This window comes from Pinus tabuliformis, chromosome 6 (assembly GCF_031772625.1).
Source record: "Pinus tabuliformis cultivar Carrire ecotype Pingquan chromosome 6, CPIR1, whole genome shotgun sequence".
In the NCBI taxonomy this organism is placed as follows: Eukaryota; Viridiplantae; Streptophyta; class Pinopsida; order Pinales; family Pinaceae; genus Pinus; species Pinus tabuliformis.
The window spans coordinates 575664039-575682675 of NC_142292.1; the positions used below are offsets into that span (position 1 = coordinate 575664039).

The window sequence follows — 18637 nt, forward strand, 5'->3', positions numbered from 1 at the left end:
CACGCAGGGCAAAACTTGTGATCTGCGATTGCATCGCAGGAAAAAAACAGGCTATTTTTTGCTGGAGTAAAGTATGCCACTGCTGTTCAACTGTCACTGCAGTTGAAATTACAATTTCAACACTCCCCTTTAATTTCAACTGCTGGGTTTTCAGTCATACCCAAACGTTTTCTTAAAAACTCAAAATTTTTCTGTCCCAAAGGCTTGGTCAAAATATCCGCAACCTGTTCTTGAGTGTTGCATGTTGTAAAACGATTTCTCCATTGTTCACCAATTCTCTGATGTAATGGAACCTTGTATCAATGTGTTTCGTTCGTTTGTGAAACACAGAATTCTTGGACAGGGCAATAGCTGAGCTATTGTCACAAAAAATAACCGTTGCTTTTGCTTGCTCTTGGCATAGGCTCCTTAGCATCCTTCTCATCCAAATTGCTTGACACGTTGCTGCTGTAGCTGCCACGTATTCTGCCTCTGCTGTCGACAACGTCACGATGGGCTGTTTCTTAGAAGCCCATGAAATTGCTCCTGAACCCATGTGAAAGAGATAACCGGATGTGCTTTTCCGATCATCCACACTTCCAGCCCAATCACTATCGGTGTAGCCAACTAAATCTGAACTTTCTGAAAAAGTATATAAAATGCCAAATCTTTTTGTACCTTTGACATACCTCAGAATTCTTTTTGCTACCTGCCAATGTGCTTCTTTTGGCCTCTCCATGAATCTAGAAATTAAACTAACAACAAACATTATGTCCGGCCTAGTTGCAGTTAAATACATAAGGCTGCCAACTATGCTCTTGTACATGCTAGGATCAAAATCCTTGCTACTATCCTCTTTGCTGAGTTTTAATCCCATCACCATGGGAGTGACTGCTGCCTTGCTGTCCTGCATATTGAATCTCTCCAATACTTCATTAACATATTTTGCTTGTGAGATAAAAATACCATTTTCATTTTGATCTACTTCTATTCCTAAGAAGTATCTCAGCAAGCCCATGTCAGTCATTTCAAATTCCTCTTTCATGTCTGCTTTGAAATTTTCAATGAGGTAGTCATCATTACCTGTAAAAATTACATCATCAACATACAACACAACAATTAAATTTTTACCATACTTTTCTTTGATGTAGACGGTGGGTTCTCCCTCACACTTTGAAAATTCATTTTCCAGTAGATAGGAATCTATCATATTGTACCACGCTCTTGGTGCTTGCTTCAGCCCATAAAGAGCTTTCTTCAATCTGCACACGTTGTGCTCTTGGCCTTTCTTTTCATAGCCTAGAGGTTGTTCAATGTAAACCTCTTCCATTAACACTCCATTTAGGAATGCTGACTTCACGTCCATTTGGTAAACTTTCCACTTGTTTTGTGCTGCTATGGACAACACTGCTCTCACGGTTTCCATTCTTGCAACCGGTGCAAAAGTCTCCTCATAATCTTTCCCATACTGCTGCTTGTATCCCTTGACAACAAGTCTTGCCTTGTGCCTTTCTATCTTGCCTTCAGCATTGCTCTTGGTCTTATAGACCCATTTAACTCCAATGACTTCTTTACCTTTTGGTAGCTCAACCAAATCCCATGTCTTGTTTCTCTCTATTGCATTGATCTCCTCATCCATAGCTTTTATCCATTTCTTATCTTTAATTGCATCTTCGAAATGAATAGGGTCATCAACATGACAATACAAAGCAAACAAGGAATTCATTCCTTCATCATAAATATCACTTAAATTTCTGAATTTCTTACCTCTTTCATTTGGTGTACAAGTGCTTGAAGACGCACTTGAATTTCCTCCTTGTGGTGTGCTTGGAGAAGCACTTTCATTTCTCCTCAAGGGTGTCCCTTGCTGTCCTTGTGTTGGCGCTGCTGTTTGGGGATGTATTTCAGCCATCTCTTCATCATCTTCATCATGAGACAAACAGTTTTTAACATTCACTGTTTTCTCTATGCTTCCATCCCAAGCTTCCTCCTCAATGAATTGAACATCTCTGCTCACAAAAAACTTCTTGGTAGATGGGATATACAACCTATAAGCTTTGGATTCCTCACTGTATCCAATGAAAATACATTTCTCCCCTTTGCTGTCCAACTTCTTCCTTAGCTGATCTAGAATGTGTGCATAAGCCACACATCCAAAAACTTTCATGTGGGTGACTCCTTGCTTTCTCCCACTCCATGCTTCTTCCGGCACTTTGTTCATCACTACTTTTGTTGGGCATCTATTCAAAATATATACTACACAGTGTACATCTTCAACCCAATAATCATTTGGCAAATGTTTTGCCTTTAGCATACTCCTCGCCATATCCATGATGGTCCTATTCTTTCTTTCAGCTACTCCATTTTGCTGCGGAATGTACCTTGTGGTAAACTATTTGTGTATTCCATTTTCTATACAAAACCATAGGAATTCCTTGGAGGTATACTCACCTCCTCTGTCAGTTCTTAGAACTTTGATATGCAGCCCGCTTTGGTTTTCTACAAGTGCTTTGAAATTTCGAAATTTTTCAAACACTTCACTTTTGTTCTTCAGGAAATAAACCCAAGTCTTTCTTGTAAAATCATCAATGAATGTTAGAAAATATTGGCTGCCTTCTAGTGATGGAGTTTGCATTGGTCCACATAGTTCTGAGTGGACAATCTCTAAGGGTGCCTTTGCCCTTATGCTTTTCCCTGATGGAAAACTTTCTCTGTGTTGTTTTCCCAAGATGCAACCTTCACAAAGGCTGTCCGGTTTCTCTATTAATGGTAATCCTCTTACCATTCCTTTTCTGCTCAACAAGTTAAGACCTCCAAAGTTGAGATGTCCAAATCTCAAGCGCCACAACCAATTTTCATCCTTTGGTACGCTTTGGAAAGCCTCTTGGGTAATAGCTGCAATTACTTTTTTATTTTTCAAATCTGCTTTTATTTTGAGAGGGAACACCCTGTTCCTCGTCATCTTCACTTCAACAATACATCGTTTGCTGGGTGCTATATCCATGATGGTGCATACATCATTCACAAAGAAAACATTGTACCCCTTTTGAACAAGCTGTCCAATACTTAAGAGGTTACACTTCATTCCAGGAACATAATAGACATCTGCTATGGTTTTCTTTTCACCTTTCTTTGTAAATATTTTAACTTCTCCTTCACTCATAACAAAAACTTTACTATCAGCAAGGATAATTTTAGGGGCGAATGTTCGCCCTTTGGCGAAATTAAGGGGTTTTAAATTTTTAGTGGGCGAATATTTTGTATCATAGTACATTTTTACAAATCACCTCAAATAGCCCACCTTATTTTAAGGGAGAGGGTAAAAAAGGTAAATTTAGCCCTTGAAATTAGGACTTACAACCTTCCATTCACCCATTTTCAAGAATAGGTTTTATTTAAGTGAATCCATTCACCCATTTTCAAGAATAGGTTTTATTTAAGTGAATCCTATGGGCCAAATACCATATTTATAAAAGAGGTATGGTAAATTAATAAAAATATAAATAAATGAGAGGTATGGTAAATAAATAAAACATTTTTATATTTACTCCATAAGTCACCTTATATACATGTAAAAGTGTAAACAAATAAAAATATAAGTAAAGTGGAGGTATGGTAAATAAATAAAACGTCTTTTTATACTTACTCAAAAGGTATGGTAAATAAATAAAAATATAAATACTCAAAGGGTATGGTAAATAAATAAAAATATAAATACTCAAAGGGTATGGTAAATAAATAAAAATATAAATAAACTAGACGTATCGTAAATAAATAAAATCTCTTTTTATATTTAGTCCATAACCCTCGTTCTATTTATGAAGGCTCAAGAAAGAGGTTTTGTTTAAGTGAATCCTATGGGCCAAATAGGTATGGTAAATTAATAAAAATATAAATAAAGGCTCAAGAAAGAGGTTTTGTTTAAGTGAATCCTATGGGCCAAATAGGTATGGTAAATTAATAAAAATATAAATAAACGAGAGGTATGGTAAACAAATAAAACATTTTTTTATATTTACTCCATAAGTCACCTTATATTTACGAACACTCAAAAAATGGGTTATATTTAGGTGAAACTTATGGCCAAAATACTATGGGACAAATACCATGGACTAGATTGTTATTAATAACATGCAAAAAACCATTATTAACCCTAATATTAGAATTAATAAAAATAAAAATGGCACATGGTATTGACCCATGGTATTCACCAAAATGGCACATGGTATTGACCCATGGTATTCACCTGGAATGTAGCCTATTTAAATGGGGGAATTAAACCAGCATGTAGCCTATGCTAAGATTCACTAGGACTTTACAAAGTTTTATTATTTAGTGAAAGAATCGCCAAGATCTTACAAGATTTTATAATTGAGTAAAATATTCGCCATGCCTGGTGAGAGATTCGCCAAAAAATTATATATACATATTATATTATTGATAAAATCGCCTTCCATTTTTCCTATATACTATGGAGATTCACCCATTTATTATATTTATAAATTTAGGGGGGGTTCTTAAAATTTTCCCTGACTATCAGTCCCAAGTGTGACTTGTGACTTCACACTTTGATCTAAAGCAGAAAACAAAGCTATGTTTCCTGTCATATGGTTGCTGCAACCGGAGTCTAGAAACCATATGTCTTGACTGTTTGTTTCAGCCATATTACAAGCTAACAATACATTATCTTGGTTGATATTTTCTCTAGTGATATTTGCACTAGATCTATTGTTCATATCATGCTGTTTCTTCTTACATTCACTGGCATAGTGGCCATATTTTTTACAATAATAGCATTGGACATTGGATTTTTCATACCTTTGTCCTTGAGCATGATATTGTCCACTTTGTTGGCTGCTGCCTTGGCCTTGTTTCATATTCGGATTGCTGCCTCTTCCTTGAGCATTTGCTGGACTGTTCCTTCCACCTCTGTTTTGGCTTTTGCGTCTCCCTCTCTTGTTTCCTCTGCCTTGACCTCTTCCTCTTCCAAAGGACCTCTGGGTCTTGAAGGCATGCTCTAGAGATGATTTTTCATTTCTACTCAACCTCTGTGCATGTGTTATCAGCGATGCATGAAGTTCATCAACTGAAAAGTTTGTGAGATCCTTTGTCTCTTCTATGGTGGTGACAATCACATCGAACTTTGACGGTAGGACCCTCATTAGTTTCTCCACAATCCTTCTTTCTTCAAGAGTTTCTCCATGAGACCTTATTTGTGTGACTAGACCAATCACATGTGTGAAGAATGAGTCAATATTAGCTGACTCCTTCATGCACAGGTTCTCAAAATCTCTCCTCAGCAACTGTAGTTTAGCTGTCTTCACTTTCTCCATGCCTTGATAGGCTGTCTTGAGAGTTTTCCATGCTTCTTTGGATGTCTTGGCTGCTGCTATCCTTGGAAACACACTCTCAGGCACTGCTTGATACAGAAATACTAGGGCTTTTGAATCCTTCTTCTTATTGCTCTTCAACATATCTTTCTCTGTCTGAGTTAATCTATTAAACTCATCTTCGTCTCCTCGTTCTTCAAACCCATATTCAACAAGTTCCCATAAATCTTGTGAGGCAAACATGACTCTCATGGTTATTTCCCAATAGTCATAGTTTTTCCCATTTAACTGTGGGAGCTGAGTATTAAAAATACCCATGCTAGTGCTGGTGCTAGCCATCCTTGCACTCTCTCAGCTATGCTTCAAATATTTGACTGTGTAATTTAAAAAAAAAACTAGCTGTCTTCAACAGCTACACAAAAAAAACTTTGAGAAATACCTGGATCCTTTTTTGACTGAGTCCTCACTCTGCTCGAGAAGCTGCTACAGCAAAAAAGAACTTTCTTCAGCTTCTTTGACACCTTCAAAGAGCCTAGACAAGCTCTGATACCACTGTTGGGAATTTTTTTGCTAAAATTCCAAAAACAAAATCACAGAACAGAACAAAACAGAGAACGACGCTCTGTTTCAAACAAAGGATCTTTAACACAACGGAAGAATTAAAATTTATTTGCAGAGGACAGAGTTTTTTATACACCAAAAGAGCTTGTATTCATTAATAAAACAAACTGCTGTTTCAAAATAAAGATTCTTCCTCTTTCACAGAGGGATTTACAAAAAAAACGTTCAGACTGCTGTGTCTGCCTTCTTTCTATTTTGCTGCTGCGGTTTTTTTTTTTTTTTTACGTACTGCTGCGCTCTTTTTGTTCCTCTCTCACTCTCTGTTTTTTTTTCATGCTGAAAAACAAAAACTTTTATATCTATCAGGTTATGCGTGAAGGGGTCAAAGTGGCCACCAACTGCATTTACAAAACGTTATGGACCTCTGATACTATCAACTGACAAAAACCGGCCTTTTCTGTACTCTGTTGACCTGCTGGAGCTAAACGCAGTGGAATACACAAGAAACTCATATTCTTTCAATGCTCTTACCTGCACGAGGTGCATCCTTCTTGTTCTCGGCCATTCTTCTTCTTTAATGCTGTTGGTGAGCAGTTATGGCGCAAAAACTTCTTTTTGCCTTGGGAACACAAAGGTAGGTTAAACCATAGATGAGGCATGGTGGAGGAGTACACAAACCCAGAACATATCTCCACTCTTGGATCTGCAGAGGAACGGCGAGATCGCATCGCAAAAACATATCGCATCGCAAAAACATGGGCAGAGGCTTAATGCACATGCACGCATGGTGAAACTTGCGATTTGCGATCACATCGCAGGGAAAAAATAGACTGTTTTTGCTGGAGTAAAGTATGCCGCTGCTATTCAACTGTCAATGCAGTTGAAATTACAATTTCAACAGTCTAGAGAGTTGCATGGAGTGATTATTCACTAAACCATTTTAGAAAAGGTATTATTCAATAAACCGGAGAGTTGCATGGAGTGATTATTCACTAAACCATTTTAGAAAAGGTATTATTCAATAAACCGTCTCCGGTGCACAATATGATTTAAATTTAAAAATAGGAAACACATGTGAAAGGCGAGTAAATTACTTGAGCGTAGACTTATTCAAATACACCACTGATCAATGAAGCTTTATTTTAAGCCAAATAAGGAGTGCTTGTGATGTATCAGAAACTTTGATGTGGACAAAATACATTTTCTGAGATCCAATTCTCACACATCACAATCAAGTTTTTTATTTTATACCAAATTGGGAGTGCTTGTGATGTTTTAATAGTAATGTGGACATAACACATTTGTTGAGTTTAATAGACATAACACATTTGTTGAGTTTAATAGACATATCACGATCGACAGAGTCGTGATAGAAAACGTCATCTTGAATTTGGGAATTAATTGAACAGGGCTACTGATTTTTAGCCCAATCGATGGATTGTGGGAAACCCACGGATTTCGTTGACTAGCTAAATCACATTTTGTGGTTTGGAATTTGACATCATAGTCATTGTGATTTTGGATATCTAATTCATAAACACACGCTGAATATTTAATTATTGATAATTTTAATTAAAAATAAAATTAGTTGATTTAACCCATTACAAAAGTCAATATATACTGCCCAATACATTAATAAAGTTATAACCTCCATAAATATTAGTTAAACATAAATTTTTGGAAACTGATATACATTTATTTATTTATTTTAATAGAATAAAATAACATTTATCTTCTAATTACTATTGAAATAGTGTTTTCTTATATTTAATTTCATTGCTGTACGCCAAAAAACTCTTCACCACTGTATCGATTTTATTGACCAAAACAAGTTGAAGCCTAAACATCGGTCTGAACAGACTGAGCGGATTAGATCATATGACCTTTGCTTTGCATCGTATTTTCTTTTCTCGATGATAAGTCTTAATAAGAATATCCAACATGGAGGCTATCAATATTTGTGAAAACATGTCATTAGTTGGATTTAACCCATTACAAAAGTCAATATATACTGCCCAATACATTAATAAAGTTATAACTTAATCTGAAAATAAATAAATAGCTATCTAAATCTTATTCCAGTTCCAAATTAAACCAAAAACGGTTTAACAATATTAAAAAATCCTGATTACAACCATCTAATAATCATAATGAAAATAAATAAATAGCTATCTAAATCTTATTCCAGTTCCAAATTAAAGCAAAAACAGTTTAACAATATTAAAAAATCCTGATTACAACCATCTCATAATCATAATTTTGAATTTCGCCCTCGTCTTGGATATGAAGAGTGGTCATACATAAAACCAATAGATTGTTGAAAAGGTAGGCGTGTATTCGTCTCCTGCTACGGCAGATCCAGCCGTTATTGGAGGAGGAAGTCCTCCCACAGTAGAAACTCGCTGCACGTATCTCACATTTTGAAGTAGTCCATTTCTGCAGAGAGCAATAAAGGTCATATGGTGTCATTTAATATGGTTTGAATTTAGGTTTTTGTGATTTATATTTTGATTTTTGAGAAAAAAATTTGGTGATAAAGATTCCATAATTTATTTATGGACAAATTTGAAACCTAGTATATAATTCATTATCAAAATAAAATGAGCCACTGAATATTTCCAAACTGGTTTAACAAGTTTAACAAATGAGTTGTGATGTAATTATAATGAGTTGTGATGTAATTATCATCCAAAAATTTCTTAGAAATCAGATGATATAGTATCATTACAGGGGTAAAAATAGCCAAAGCAACCATCAAAACATGAAAACAATTACAGGCAAAGCAACCATCAAAACATGAAAAAAATTACACGCAAAGCAACCATCAAAACATGAAAAAAAATAGGTCCCATTACTTACTTATTTCCACCATGGCTTGTAGCCTCAAATTCAGTGCAATCGATACTGTCAGAATCCACTGTAATTGAACTCACAACCTTTACGGTCACTCGACTCAAGGGCATGAATAGCTCCCATGTGGGTTGTCCTCCATTTGGATCGGGGTTTGTAGAGAAATAATGCTTACCCACAACCTCTTGCCCAGGAGAAGTGTGTAAATATGCTGATACATTGAAATTAATCCAAGAAGAGCCATTAAATCTATAATACTGGATTCCTTCAGCGTAAAATCTGAGAAGAGGACTAAAATCCTTTGAAACACTTATTTCGACAGGAATTCCCATTGGGAGTGATCGATCTTGTAACCAAAATAGATATTGCGCAGTGTATGGAATTTGAAGTTGCTTTCCAACCACATTACATTTTGAAGATGGAGGAACTCCGCCCTTGGAATGCAATCGTTGTACATAAGATACCCCGCTATTGCCCTGAGCACTGTGTGAAACGGCCTTGAGCAGGAGATCATCCACATCTTCAGTACCCAACATTTTCATGGCAAGTACATTACCTGTGTTTGACATTAAAGCAAGTTAAAGGACAACAAACAATTATTTAGAATTGCGTCTCTTAAGATTTTCATTTCAGAGAAAGAAAATTAAAAACTAAATATGTGACTACATGTTACTGTTGATTCGGGGATGGCCGAGATGGGTTCTCCTACTTTCATGCTGAACGCAAAGGTGGGCTTCCCACCTTGAGCTAGAGGCTCTCGCAAGAAATAATGATAACCCACTAAAGTATGCTTCCCATAAGCACTAGTACCATCAGGAGAATAGAGCGTGGCCATTGCCCCAACCGAAGTATACTGGAACCCAGTTGCACTTGAATTTTTTGCACATTTATAAATTTGGACTCCAAATGCATCCACTGTCCGAATAAGCCTGAAAAAATCAACATTTACTTATCAGACAGATCCTCAGAGTGCGCCCTATTCTAAAAAATAACTATAAATTTGTTCCATATAATTAATTCAACTAGTACAGGGAATATATCATTAGTATAAATAAATGACATTAAGAGTTGGAAATAATTCGTACGAATTCCCAAATGGAGGATCGATCGATTTTTTTGAGAGAAGGCTTGCTGCTGCAGCTTCTGCTTCTGAAATATTATCTAAATTACAAAATGCGATCAATAATATAGTGAGTAAGAACAAGTGATTTCGGTTGAACACGACCATTTTAGACGAGTGAATATCTTTTCCGAAGATGTAGATATAAAGTTGTGGATGTAGGTCTCATATTTATAACTTTTGCTGTGCAAGATCAGTTCAATGTGTTGAATATGTAATTTAAACTGCGCTGACGTACAACGCCCAAAAACCGCTCAGCAAAACCATAAACCATTTTATGCATATCGGACCGCTTTTGCGTAAAAGTGGTTTCCGTATTTTTGACTCCGATAAAATTTGGTGCAGACGCGTGGCTCTCCCCATACGTAAGCAAACGTAATTTTTTGGGAGCTATTGTTCAGTTATGTAATGCCTTCCGATATTCTCCTCCACCGTCAGATCTGCTCCTGCGCTCTCCATCGTCGATTGCCTGAAGCTGCATACGGGCCTGCATCAAGTTAATGTTGCGTTAAGTAAAAGTCAAGTTTGGTTGACCGCAGTTTTAATATGAAGGCATTTAATAAGATTGTCATAAGTGTTGGTAAAACATTTAAGTTATTTTTATACGGCACGTAAAAGTAATTGTGTGTTTTGTTTTTTGTTTTCAAAAAAAAGAAAAGGGCTCGTGCATTGTAATATGTTTAAAAAAAAAAAGAAATGTGTGTTGACTTTTTTTTTGTAATGTGAGAGCTTGGGGGCAGTGAAAGAGAATAGTGAGAATTTGCACAACAGTGCATAAAGAAAAGAACAGAGGTGGAGCGCATGTATTTTTTCCAGGGAGTCGAACTCTGTTGATTTTGCAAGAAGAAATGCACAGCAATGCGGGAATGAAGAAGACATATAATGTTTTGAGCTTCATATGTAAATTTGTTTTACAACAGTAATGTAAAAAGGGTTTTACAACAGTAAATCCAGCACAGTAAATTTTCAGGTGAAATCAGAGTTTTGGTTGAATGTTGTTTTTGGTAAATCCCTCTCAGTAAAAGAGGATGAATATGTATGAGGCAATATATTTTTAATGAATAGAAATATTTTATGGTGGTGAAATACTCTGTTCCTCAGTAAATTTTTTTTTTAAAGCTTCGCTGTGCACAAAAGATCCTGGAAAGGTAGAAACAGAGCATTGCCTCTGTGGAGTTTTTTTTGTTTTTGGGATTTTGCCAGAAAAATCTCCAACAGTGGTATTAGAGCAGGTTTAGGCTCTTTGAAGGTGACAAAGAAGCTGAAGGGAGGAGTCTTTGTTGTAGCAGTAGATCTTCTCCAGCAAAGTAAAGTCTCAGGCAAAGGATTCAGGTATTTCAAAAGTTTTTTTATGTGTTGCTGAAGAAGCAGTCAGTTGTTTTAAAATACACAGTCAAAAAAATTGAAGCATAGTTGAGGTTGCAAGAATGGCTGGCACAAGCACCAGTAATAGCATGGGTATGCAGCTCCCATTATTTGATGGTAAAAACTATGACTATTGGGCAATAACAATGAAAGCCTTGTTTGCTTCCCAAGACTTATGGGAAATAGTTGAGGAAGGTTTTGAACAACCAGCAGATGAAAATGAGTTTAATGCATTAACTCAAGGAGAGAAGGATCTGCTGAAGAGCTGCAAGAAGAAGGATTCAAAAGCCCTTTTCTTCTTGTATCAAGCAGTGCATGGAAGCGTGTTTCCAAGGTTAGCAGCAGCTAAGACATCCAATGAAGCATGGCAAACCCTCAAGACAGCCTATCAAGGCATGGAGAGAGTGAAGACAACAAAACTACAATTGCTGAGGAAGGATTTTGAGAATCTGTGCATGAAGGAGTCAGACAACATTGACTCATTCTTCACACATGTAATTGGTTTGGTCACACAGATAAGGACTTATGGAGAAACCCTTGAAGATAGGAGGATTGTGGAGAAAATATTGAGGGTCTTACCCTCAAAGTTTGATGCAATTGTCACCACCATTGAAGAGACAAAGGATCTCTCAAAATTTTTTATTGATGAGCTACATGCATCACTGATAACACATGAGCAGAGGTTGAGTAGGAATGAAAGCTCATCTCTAGAGCAAGCCTTCAAGACCCAGATGTCCTTTGGAAGAGGAAGAGGTCAAGGTAGAGGAAACAAGAGAGGAAGAGGCAGAAGCCAGAACAGAGGTGGAAGGAACAGCCCAGCAAATTCACAAGGAAGAGGCAGCAATCCAAATCAGAACCAAGGCCAAGGCAGCAGCCAACAAGGAGGACAACATCATGCTCAAGGACAAAGGTATGAAAAATCCAATGTCCAATGCTATTATTGTAAAAAATATGGGCATTATGCCAGTGAATGTAGAAAGAAACAGCATGATATGAACAATAGACAAAATGCAAATGTCACTAGAGAAAACAACAGTCAAAATAATGTGTTGTTAGCATGTAACATGGCTGAAACAAACAATGAAGACATATGGTTTTTAGACTCAGGTTGCAGCAACCATATGACAGGAAACATAGCCTTCTTTTCTGCTCTAGATCAGAATGTGAAATCAGAAGTCACACTAGGAACTGATAGTAAAATCTCTGTTATGGGAAAATGAGAGGTAAAAATATTTACAAAGCAAGGAGAAAGGAAAACCATAGCAGATGTATACTATGTCCCCGGAATGAGATGTAACCTCTTGAGTATTGGACAACTTGTCCATAAGGGGTACAATGTTTTATTTAAAAATGATGTATGCACCATCATGGATATAGCACCCAGCAAATGATGCATTGCTGAAGTAAAAATGACAAGGAACAGGATGTTCCCTCTCAGGATCAGGGCAGATTTGAAAAACAAAAATGTAATTGCAGCAGTTACCCAAGAGGCTTTCCAAAGCGTGCCAAAGGATGAAAATTGGTTGTGGCATTTGAGATTTGGACATCTCAATTTTGGAGGTCTAAACTTGTTAAGCAGAAAAGGAATGGTAAGAGGACTACCATTGATAGAGAAACCAGACAACCTTTGTGAAGGTTGCATATTGGGAAAACAACATAGAGAAAGTTTTCCATCAGGTAAGAGCATAAGGGCAAAGGCACCCTTAGAGATCATCCACTCAGATTTATGTGGACCAATGCAAGCTCCATCATTAGCAGGCAGCCAATATTTCCTAACATTCATTGATGACTTTACAAGAAAAACTTGGGTATATTTTCTTAAAAACAAAAGTGAAGTGTTTGAGAAATTCCAAAATTTCAAGGCATTTGTGGAAAACCAAAGCGGGCTGCACATTAAAGTTTTGAGAACTGATAGAGGAGGTGAATATATCTCCAAGGAATTCCTAAGATTTTGTAGAGAAAATGGTATACATAAACAGTTTACAGCAAGGTACACTCCGCAGCAAAATGGAGTTGCTGAAAGGAAGAACAGGACCATCATGGATATGGCGAGGAGCATGCTGAAGGCAAAGCATTTGCCAAATGATTATTGGGCTGAAGCTGTAAATTGTGCAGTGTATATTTTGAACAGGTGTCCTACAAAAGCAGTGTTGAACAAAGTGTCAGAAGAAGCATGGAGTGGGAGAAAGCAAGGAGTCACCCACATGAGAGTTTTTGGATGTGTGGCCTATGCACACATTCCAGATCAGCTAAGGAGGAAGTTGGATAGCAAAGGGGAGAAATGTCTTTTCATTGGATACAGTGAGGAATCCAAAGCTTACAGGTTGTATATCCCATCTACCAAGAAGTTTTTCGTCAGCAGAGATGTTCAATTCATTGAGGAGGAAGCTTGGGATGGAAACATAGAGAAAACAGTGAATGTCAAGAACTGTTTGTCTCATGATGAAGATGAAGAGGAGATGGCTAAAATGCATCCCCAAACAGCAGTGCCAACACAAGGACAGCAAGGGACACCATTGAGGATAAATGAGAGTGCTTCTCCAAGCACACCACAAGGAGGAAATTCAAGTGCATCTTCAAGCACTTGCACACCAAGTGAAAGAGGTAAGAAATTTAGAAATCTAAGTGATATTTATGATGAAGGAATGAATTCCTTATTTGCCTTGTATTGTCATGTTGATGATCCTATTCATTTCGAGGATGCAATTAAAGATAAGAAATGGATAGAAGCTATGGATGAGGAGATGAATGCCATAGAGAGAAACAAAACATGGGATTTGGATGAGCTACCAAAAGGTAAAGAAGTTATTGGAGTGAAATGGGTTTATAAGACCAAAAGCAATGCTGAAGGCAAAATAGAAAGAAACAAGGCAAGGCTGGTTGTCAAAGGGTACAAGCAGCAATATGGGAGAGATTATGAGGAGACTTTCGTACCGGTTGCAAGAATGGAAACCGTGAGAGAAGTGTTTTCCATAGCAGCTCAAAACAAATGGAAAGTCTACCAAATGGACATGAAGTCAGCATTCCTAAATGGAGTGTTAAAGGAAGAGGTTTACATTGAACAACCTCTAGGCTATGAGAAGAAAGGTGAAGAGCACAAAGTGTGCAAATTGAAGAAGGCTCTTTATGGGCTGAAGCAAGCGCCAAGAGCATGGTACAGCAGGATAGATTCATATCTATTGGATAATGAATTCGACAAGTGTGAGGGAGAACCCACCGTCTACATCAAAGAAAAAGATGGTAAAATTTTAATTGTTGTCTTATATGTTGATGATGTTATTTTCACAGGTAATGATGATCAGCTCATTAAGAATTTTAAATCAGTCATGAAGGAAGAATTTGAAATGACTGACATGGGTTTCTTGAGATACTTCTTAGGCATAGAAGTATATCAAAATGAAAAAGGAATTTTTATCTCACAAGCTAGATATGTAAATCAAGTATTGAGCAGATTTAACATGCAAGAGTGCAAGGCAGCGATCACTCCCACAGTAATGGGATTAAAACTCAGCAGATAGGACAGCAGCAAGGATTTTGATCCTAGTTTGTACAAGAGTATTGTTGGCAGCCTTATGTATTTAACAGCTACCAGGCCTGACATTATGTATGCTGTTAGTTTAATTTCCAGATTTATGGAGAGGCCAAAGGAGGCACATTGGCAGGTAGCAAAAAGAATTTTAAGGTATGTCAAAGGTACCAAAATGTTTGGAATTTTATATAATGTCTCAGAACATTCAGATTTAATTGGATACACTGATAGTGATTGGGCTGGAAGTGTAGATGATCGGAAAAGCACTTCCGGTTATGTTTTTCATATGGGTTCAGGAGCCATTTCATGGGCTTCTAAGAAGCAGTCCATTGTAGCATTGTCTACAGCAGAGGCTGAATATGTGGCAGCTACAGCAGCAACATGTCAAGCAGTTTGGATGAGAAGAATGTTGAGAAGCTTAGGCCAAGAGTAGGCAAAAGCGACAACGATTTTTTGTGACAATATCTCAGCTATTGCATTGTCAAAGAATTCAGTTTTTCATAAGAGAACGAAACACATTCATACAAGGTTTCACTACATCAGAGAATTGGTGAAAAATGGAGAAATTGTCCTAGAACATTGCAGGACTCAGGAACAGGTTGCAGACATCTTGACAAAGCCGCTGGATCAGAAAAGCTTTGAATTTTTAAGGAAGTGTTTGGGTATGACCGAATGCCCAGCAGTTGAAATTAAAGGGGAGTGTTGAATATGTAATTTAAACTGCGCTGACGTACAACGCCCAAAAACCGCTCAGCAAAACCATAAACCATTTTATGCATATCGGACCGCTTTTGCGTAAAAGTGGTTTCCGTATTTTTGACTCCGATAAAATTTGGTGCAGACGCGTGGCTCTCCCCATACGTAAGCAAACGTAATTTTTCGGGAGCTATTGTTCAGTTATGTAATGCCTTCCGATATTCTCCTCCACCGTCAGATCTGCTCCCGCGCTCTCCACCGTCGATTGCCTGAAGCTGCATACGGGCCTGCATCAAGTTAATGTTGCGTGAAGTAAAAGTCAAGTTTGGTTGACCGCAGTTTTAATATGAAGGCATTTAATAAGATTGTCATAACTGTTGGTAAAACATTTAAGTTTTTTTTATACGGCACGTAAAAGTAATTGTGTGTTTTGTTTTTTGTTTTCAAAAAAAAGAAAAGGGCTCGTGCATTGTAATATGTTTTAAAAAAAAGAAATGTGTGTTGACTTTTTTTTGTAATGTGAGAGCTCGGGAGCAGCGAAAGAGAATAGTGAAAATTTGCACAACAGTGCATAAAGAAAAGAACAGAGGTGGAGCGCATGTATTTTCCAGGGAGTTGAACTCTGTTGATTTTGCAAGAAGAAATGCACAGCAGTGCGGGAATGAAGAAGACATATAATGTTTTGAGCTTCATATGTAAATTTGTTTTACAGCAGTAATGTAAAAAGGGTTTTACAGCAGTAAATCCAACACAGTAAATTTTCAGGTGAAATCAGAGTTTTGGTTGAATGTTGTTTTTGGTAAATCCCTCTCAGTAAAAGAGGATGAATATGTATGAGGCAATATATTTTTAATGAATAGAAATATTTTATGGTGGTGAAATACTCTGTTCCTCAGTAAATTTTTTTTTTAAAGCTTCCCTGTGCACAAAAGATCCTGGAAAGGTAGAAACAGAGCATTGCCTCTGTGGAGTTTTTTTTGTTTTTGGGATTTTGCTAGAAAAATCTCCAACACAATGGACTTTGACATATTCGTGTATTGATCCAAGAAAGTTGTAATCAATCAAACGTCCAACACAAAGATGTTGATACGCAATTTTCTTCAGGTATCGTTCAATAACCAGACTCCGGCGCACGATATGATTTAAAAATAACAAACGCGTGTGAAATGCAAGTAGATTACCTCAACGTAGATTTATTCAGATTCAGAAATGATCAACAGGGCAAACCCGGAGTGCTCACAATGTATCATAAACTTGAATGTCCACAGAACACATTTGTTGAGCTTCGCATACATATCACATTCCAGTGTTATTTTATGCCAAATCGGGAGTGCCTATGATTTTTTAATAGCGATCATCAGATATTTTAACATTTGTTGAGGTTAATAAACATATCACAATCGACTGATTCATAGTAAAAGATGTCCCTCGTGAATTCGGGAATTACTCGGATACGGCGACTGATATTCGGCGTAATACATAAGTGCGTCACATTTACGTAACCTACGGATTTCATCTACTAGGAGATTTTAGGTTAGAATTTTATGGTACATAATCATTATTACAGGATCACCAAATAACAAACGCGTGTGAAATGCAAGTAGATTACTTCAACGTAGACTTATTCAGATTCAGAAATGATTTCTACTGAAGGATACTAGAAGGATTTCTATTAAATGGCCAGTGATTGCAAGTGAATAGGAAGTGGGCAGATAAGAAAGATGCATGTTGAATGGATGTGAGATAGGTTGATGACAAACCACAGTTGACAATAAGGTTTGAAGGCTAGGTCAAGCTGAGACATAGTAGATGATTTTTTTAGTGGTGACTAGGGAGTATATAGAAATTATGGATTGACATAGATTGGAGATATAACAAGAGAATGGTTAGCATCCACATGGATGAGTTGAAACGATGTGTCTCATCCTAGTAAAATTCTGTAAATCAAAGATGAAACATGAGGTTGTGTGACACAAGGTGGAAGAGATGGAAATGTGAGAGAAAAGTGCCATTTTTAAGTGTGGGTAAAAGAAGAAATGCAGATGGTGAGTGTCATCTCCTTGATTCATGAAGGGAATATAAACACTAAAGTAGTTATTTTAGACATGAAATTTTTTAGATTATATCTAGGGGCATATATTTTTAAGGCCTAGTTACGGATGTGTAGCATGGTAGAGTGTAAAGTGATGTGTAGCATGGTAGAGTCTAAAGTGATGGGGACATGTATGCTTTCTAGATTGGGTCTAAAGAACTTGCCCAAGTAAGTTTAAAAAGGGAATTTTCAGTTAAATGTGGTTCCATCGTAGATTCAAATGAGTTTAGTCTATGATATGTGATCTTCAAGCATCATGTATTTAAAAAAATCCATAAATAGGCTTTCTATACTCCCTTATAAGGTGCTTATTGACAATGCGATAGATCTATTACAATCTATTTTTCATGATTTTGAGTTTTCTAAGATAAATTGTGTATCATGATTTAGGTGTTTTTTCTATATGGGTATATGACTATAAGATCTAATTTGTCAGGCACACCTAAATTATAGAGAGATATGGTGGTGATGTATATTTTATGGATTGAAGCTAAATAATTTTCTGAAGCCAAGTTTAAAGGGGGAATTTTTATGGTAGTTATTAGGTTGAACTTGACTTCGCCATAGAGTCAGTTTGATATTGTAACTAAGAGGTTTACCATTGTGGGTTTATGAACTTGAGGCTTCACCAAACTATAGTATTTTCCATGGTATTTTTATGTACTTTAGTTTATTTTAAGGCATGATGGCTCGTTGTAAGACACCATTGAAACATTTTAATTGTAATAAACATATCATTTCTTATCTCATTATATATCTATGTATGTATGTAGTAAATGAGAATAAAAGTTTCTTATTTCCTAAAAGGACATTTAGGACAACCTTTTATGAGAGAGATTTCTAATTCCATCCATTCCATCCATTCTAACCATATATCTAACATGTAGCATTTAACAAAATAAATATTTAATGCTTAATATGGATTTAAAGTAGTACAAAGGGAGATGTGTAAATGCTAATATAACACGAAGAGTATTTCTAAAATTCCTTCCATACTCAACATATACCTAACATGTAGAATTTAACAAAATGAATATTTAATACTTAATATGGATTTGAAGTAGTACAAAGGGAGATGTGTAATTTATAATATAACACCAAGAGTATATCTAATA

General features: G+C 36.6%; 1 protein-coding gene across 1 annotated transcript in view; it reads right to left on the reverse strand.

Annotated features, from left to right (window-relative positions):
* The window catches only part of LOC149259822 (uncharacterized), a 29471-nt gene extending 19523 nt beyond the window's left edge, over positions 1 to 9948 (reverse strand). The window contains exons 1-4 of the mRNA XM_089455312.1: positions 9806 to 9948; positions 9387 to 9649; positions 8730 to 9276; positions 8171 to 8306 (exon numbers count right to left, since the gene is read on the reverse strand). Of these exons, the coding sequence (XP_089311438.1) occupies positions 8171 to 8306; positions 8730 to 9276; positions 9387 to 9649; positions 9806 to 9948 (1089 nt within the window). The remainder of the gene's footprint in view (positions 1 to 8170; positions 8307 to 8729; positions 9277 to 9386; positions 9650 to 9805) is intronic.
* Between the last annotated feature and the right edge of the window lie 8689 nt (positions 9949 to 18637).